Source organism: Castor canadensis, chromosome X (genome assembly GCF_047511655.1).
Source record: "Castor canadensis chromosome X, mCasCan1.hap1v2, whole genome shotgun sequence".
Taxonomy (NCBI): Eukaryota; Metazoa; Chordata; class Mammalia; order Rodentia; family Castoridae; genus Castor; species Castor canadensis.
In genome coordinates this window covers 67,953,423-67,960,035 of record NC_133405.1, presented here as the reverse complement: position 1 = coordinate 67,960,035, position 6,613 = coordinate 67,953,423, and the positions used below count along the sequence as shown (strand labels likewise).

At 32.5% G+C, this 6,613-nt stretch overlaps 1 protein-coding gene across 4 annotated transcripts in view; it reads right to left on the bottom strand.

The window, feature by feature from the left end:
• Positions 1-2,923: 2,923 nt before the first annotated feature.
• Positions 2,924-6,613, bottom strand: part of Pof1b (POF1B actin binding protein) — an 80,922-nt gene continuing 77,232 nt past the window's right edge. For all 4 annotated transcript variants that reach the window (XM_074063332.1, XM_074063333.1, XM_074063334.1 and 1 more), the window contains one exon: positions 2,924-4,782. In XM_074063332.1, coding sequence (XP_073919433.1) covers positions 4,777-4,782 — 6 coding nt within the window. In that variant the 3' untranslated portion in view covers positions 2,924-4,776. The remainder of the gene's footprint in view (positions 4,783-6,613) is intronic.

Genomic DNA, 6,613 nt, shown 5'->3' with positions numbered 1-6,613 from the left:
ACAGTTCTAAAAGTAAGCATAATAACAAGTTGCTATTTCTCCAACTAGTTAGCATTTAATAGTATTCATATACCTCAATATATAGCACTATTTGTTAAAACTGTCACTTGAATTATTATTCTTTAATAATCATTAATGGAAAAAATCTATTAGCTTTACATGTTAGACCAGTGCTTCTCATATTTAATGTTCAGAAAATTCAATTAAGAAACTTGTTAAAATGCATATTCTGATTCAATTGTGGGGCCTATAGTTCTGTATTTCTAGCAAATTCCCATGTGTTTCCCCATGTGAGTAGTAACATTAAAGAAAAGCAGCCAATGTAATTCTGTCATACTTTGGTGTCCTTGCTGAAGCATAACTATGGATAAGTGAATAGAGGGAACCCTTATTAGCAACATGTTATTTGAGCTGAGACATGAGTGGCAATAACCAGTCATATATCCTCTGAAAGAGCAAAGGAAAACTTGCAAATGCAAATAATCTTAGATGTAAGAAGCTTTGGATAGACAATGGTGAGTAAGGAGGACTGAGTTTTTTGGGTGTTTTAAGGGAGGGAGTAATGTGCTATGGTTTATGTTTTGAAGATCACTTTGGAAGCTGTGTGAGGGCTATATCATAAAATTGCTAGGGGAAGCAGAGAACCATGTTAAGTTATTACAGGGCTGGAGGTGTGGCTCAAGTGGTAGAGCACCTGTCTAGCCAGCACAAGGCCCTGAGTTCAAATTCCAGTACTGCCAAAAAAACCCAAAAGAGGTTCTTCCAGTGGTTTATGACTCAAATGGAGTTGGAGAAAAGTGGATAAATTTCTTTTACTCATAAATTGGGTCTAGAAAAGTTCATCCCAGGTAAAATAGATAAGAATTCAGCCCATGTTACAAATGAAAGAGTATCTTCAATGGATTATTACTGGTACAAGGCTTTCCTATATTACAAAACAGATCCCATCTAAAAATGGACTTCTTTAGGTCAAAGTACATTCACAAGAAAAAGAAAAAGTGGGAATTACTGAAAAATTAGTTTTCTCTAACAGTTTGGGGCCTTTGTGTACAGGTGAATTTGTTCATCTGTCACTTTTAAATGGCCTATGGTTTGGTGTAGAAAAAAGTACTTAAGAATTGTTGCCTGGATAGGCCCATTAAATTCAACTCCTCATGTCTCATATAGGACAACCACCAATTTCAACCTTGAGCTTAAAGATGTGCACACACACACACATAATGAACCTCTATATAGCCATCATGCAGCTTCCAAAGTTATCATTTCATGACAAATCTTGTTTGATTTATAGTCTTCTTATTCTCTTCACCCACTTACCTTTGATTGGTTTAATTTGAAGCAAATTCCAGGCATCTTTTAAAGAATTTTTATAGAAGGTATAGAAAGCAACTCAACTATGAAGGTAGGGCAGCAAAAGAACCCTCTTTTTCATCTCAAGAACCAAATAGCAAAAAAGCTGGCTAAACTTGGAATTTTATCAAGTTGTTTCTTAGAATTAACCCGGCTTCAAATAGAGAAAATGCAGGACTAGATTAGAACCCTAAAGTTTCATTGAGTTAAAGAATCTTCCCAATCTTCCAACTTTGTGCAGCCAAATCTTACCCTTCTAAAAGAAAGTGGAAGTGGTTGTGAATCTGGAGCTGCTTGAAAGCGGTGCAGTAGGTTCAAGGCTCTAGCTTTATCTCAAACTAAAACTGCCTGTTCCAGTTATTATGCCTCTCTTTGAACATTACCCAAGTAGCTACATTTTTTAATCTGAACCAATTCAAAATATTGATACTCTGCCATTTAATCTCTAATGTAAATCCAAGTTACCTCTATGATTCCCAAACCTTGTCATACTATATTTAAATATCTCCTGCCTGTCATAGGATGACTGGCTCATCAGACTCCTTTAGGAAACTGCATCAAAAGCCCTATATAATCTCTCATTTAAAAAATTGGTTTGCTTTGTTGGATCTTGGCACATTAACTAGAGTATTCAACACTGGTTGTGTTAGCATACCAGCTATAAAGTCAAAGCATTACATTGCAAAGGCTATAACTTCAATGATGTCTGGAACAGGTACTTCAATAACAGAGTATTATTTTCAGTGTGGTAGTATGAGAAAACAAAGACCATGGATTTAAGAAGATGAATCTAAGGCTATTGTGTAATTATGTCATAAAACAATTGCAATGCTCATTTTTAGACTGAAAATGGGTATGTTTTTGTCCTTGAGTAAATACTGTTAAAATTTTATTTATAAAAATGTGTTTATTATACTCTTAAATGTTTTCTGTTTACTGTTTATCTTAGGATGAGCTTAGATACTTTGTATTTTCAACTAGACCAAAATTATTATAGAAGTCAAAAAAATTAGTCATGGCATGTGGTGGGGAAGATGTATTATTTGAGAAAATGTTTTCAAAAGATATCATTTAGTATAAAAAGAATTTTTACTTTCAAAAGAAACATGATATCTTTGTAAATTGCAATAATCAGAAAGAAGTGTGAGGATGGCTTTTTGTTAAGGTGATCTAAATTGAGTAGAGAAATAAATTTTTAAGATTTATTGTGTACCGTTTCTGCCCATGTAAAGTTAAAGCACCTTAACAGAGATGGGAAGATTATTTTATGGAATCATGTTTGAAACAAGTGTCTTGGGTAACTTAGAAAACTAGATTTGTAAGCAAAGTAATTTTAATTTGATGTAGAAACTTGCATCAGCTGGAAGTCGAACTTGTGTTAAAGTGACATCTTTACTAGTCTACATTGGGAAAACTTTTTTTGAGTCTTTTTGTTGTTTTATTTTAATTAGAGTGGTGCTTGTTTGTTCCAACATAAACATTCAGATGATCATAACTTCCTGACAAAAATATTAAGCTAAGCTAAAAATCCTTCCTCCATATTTCCTATTTGGACTTCCATAAAGGCCGTACAGATATTTAACATATTTTATTTTGACACATGAACAAATGACTTTGCATTCTGTTGTACAGTCTCCATTTTATTTGACAAATCTAAAGTGAAATAGAAATTAAACAGGCATTTCATTCCTCACCTGACATCTTTGCAGTTTTCATAGATAAGCTGCATGAAATCAGTAAGAGGAAAACATATCACTCCTACTTCTATTGATCTTCACAAATTTGAATCAAAATATATTTTGAAGTATAAAGAACTACTTTTATATTAGAGTCTTAAAATTGTTAATTATAATAATGACCTTTTTATTATACCCATTCACTATCCCTAGATCAAGTGAGCCAAGTAAGTGCTGATTTCTTAACTTCTCCCTAATTTTGGATAGTATTATTTTTTAGTATTTTGGAAAAACCACACCTTTTCTCATTTTCAAATAGTAATGGTGGCAGTTTTCTATCAAGCTTGTAAAAACTTGCCCTTATATAATTTGTAATGGGTGAATAACATAATATACTTTTATTAGTTATATATATGAGTAGTAAGCAGAGGAGAAACTACTCAGTTGTTTCTATACCAAAGGAAAAAATGTAAAAATATGAAGAGTATTCATATTTTATTTCATAAAATAGTGATAAAATTTGAATTTTGTTATTTTGTGTTATGGAACTTAACATTTGGCCAAAGTATTAAAATAACATAAGTAAGACTTTTAGTTTCATATCAAGACCTATTTGAGTATTTCTGTTAAAGAATATTAAAAGCACTTTTCCTCATAGTTTCACTTCCTATATATTGCCTCATCTGTGCCAATCCTAACAGTTTCTCAGTATAATGAATAATTATTAGAATATTTTTATAAAGCATTTCAGAACTTTATGTGAATACTGGCAGGTATTTTAGTGCAAAACTTCATTCACATATAGCCCAAATATATTTTCTGCCTTGATCTAAACCTTAACGAGTACAAGAATTTTTTTGTTGTCTTGTCTTTAGCCAGACGGGTTGAAATTTAGAAATTTAGCTCTTAGTTAGCAACACTTCTGTTCACTTTCTAAGGTTATTAAACTCCAGCTATCACACAACTTTAAGTACATTACAATAAAGTATTTGTTGTTTCTGTTTTTATTCCCTAAACATTTTTTCTATGCAATATTTCAATTTTATGTTTGCACACCACTATAAAATCTACCTTCTTTTGGCCCCATTACTATAATACAGTGTTACATGTTTTTAAGGAAAAGTGGCTCATTTGGCAAGAATATTTGAAAGAACAGATACGCCCAGGTACTGACACATACTTAGAACCAAGTAGCTAAGTTATTTAGAAAGGTATTATCCCACATCCTTGCTGAATGAAATTAACTTTCACCTTTGATTTAGTTATGTTTCCAAGAAGTACAGTTAGCATGTTCTAAAGAATCTCTTTTAGTCAAAAGTTCAACGTTAGAAAAGCAAAATAAAGCTGTATATAACATGCACTAGTTAAACTAATTTTTAAATTTAATTGTCCTTTTCAAAACAATATTATGTCTTGTAGCTAAATTGCACATCTAACATCAGAGATAATCTAATAAGATAACATAAAATCTATACCCCTCTAATTGTTCAATATCTAGGAAGCACCCTATCTGAAAAATTCTACAGTGTCTGCAATCAAGTTTAAACAAAGTTTCTTCCTTTTGCATGTTGTGTATTGAATACATAAATAGCTGGAAAACCTATCTGCAGAATTAAGTCATACCATTAGAATCATTTGGTAGTAGCATCGTTCAAATTTTTGATTGGCATTTAGTTGTGGAAAAATAATTAAATACTGATGCAGACGTGGAAAATCTCCATTGACTTGTAATATTTTAAAGTTGATTCATTCATGGCTAAAAAAAGAAAAAACAGTTATCTTACAATTGGTTTATAATTAATTTAAGATAATAACAGAAAGTTACATTGATATTTGTAAAACCCAAAGGAAAGTTTCAAATAACTCTGAGGAAGAACAAGAGAATATTGAGATTTCCTCCTTTATGCCATATTTAAAGATTAAATATGTACCCAAATGTATGTTAATAAATATGGATCTATCATTTGTGAACTTAGTTTATGTTTTTAACTTGCTATCAGTCTCTATATCCACTTCAGACATCAACTGTATGTTTATTTCTATTTGTTTTGATAGAGAAGGAATGCCTGCTGTTCCAGACTCTTTATCTGGTAGGTTCTCACACTCTTGTCACCTCTGAGGCACATATGGATAGTAGCAGCAATTGTTTCTTAAGCTTAACTTTCAGCATCAAATTATACTTGAATGACAAATTTTAAATGTTGTGCTGACCTTCTTTTGCTACTCATCTAGGTCTTGAATCACCAAGTACTTTAATCAGTTGATAATTAGTAATAGGTAATTCTCAATATCCTAAGAAACACAACTTTTTAAATTAAATTATGCAGGTACTTTTATTTTAGTATTCTTAAATATTGTTTGCTTCCACTGGTGACAGACAAAATTGGTAGCTTAAAAAAGGGCTTCAGAGCTAAAAAAAAAAAAAACCTGTCTCATTTCTTGTATACTCAAATATTTGAGCTTGTTTGACCAAAAGGTATTTTAAAAAATGAGTTAAAAGACGCTTAATTTTATTAGCAACATATCTGAAGTGAAGTTTTAAGATTCCTTCAAAAACTTCTCCAGAAAACTTGATTGTTATTAATATACTTATCTATTGAATGGCACAGTACACTTATTAGAGTATAGTAAACATATAGAAAAAGTACATATTTGATAAGCACTTGACAAAATGAATTTTCAAAGCTGAACATCATCATCACACAACATCACCCAGTTCAAGAAACAACATTATCCAGATGCTGTCCTTATACTTACTCTCTTGCAATCAATGTTCCCCTTCTATGAACAACCAGTTCTTGACTTTAATAACCATACAGTAGTTTTGCTTATTTTTAGTACCTAACCAGCTTGACAGGTGGGGAATTTTAACCAAACCAAGAAAAGGTAATTTTCACAATGTTGTAAGTCAGACTGTATGGTTTAAGAGCTTAGATTGCCAGTCTTTTCTGTTTATTCCATCTGAGTGATGGTGCACATTCTTATGTTCACTGTGAATGGATTACTTTTTGAATATCTTGCAAGACTGTAGAAGTTGAGTTTCTGAACCTCAGAAGTCCCCACTGCAGAGGAGCTAATACAGCAACCTTAAAGCCACAGAGGTCAATATGGGAAGGGGATCAGGAACTAGTGAAAAGGTCAGGTAGAGATGAATCAACTTGGGATGTAACACATTTGTACATGGAAGCAATGCTAGGAATCTCTCTGTATAGCTATCTTTATCTCAACTAGCAAAAACACTTTGTCTTTTTTATTGTTGCTTATGTCTTCTCTTCAACAAAATTGGAGAAAAGGGCAGAAGAGGTTCTGCCTGGAAGCTAGGAGGTAGGGGGGAGAGGGAAGGGATGAGGGATAGGGGGAGAAATGGCCCAAACAATGTATGCACATGTGAATAAATAAATAAAAAAATTTAAAAGAAGTACTAACATTTGGGACTGGAGAATTATTTGTTGTGAGGGACTGTACTGCACAATGCAAGATGTTTAGCAGCACTCTTGGCCTCTATCCACTAGATGCCAAAAGCATCTCCACCCTCTAGTGAAAACCAAAAGCATCTCCAGGTATTGCTAAATGCCACAGAAGAAACA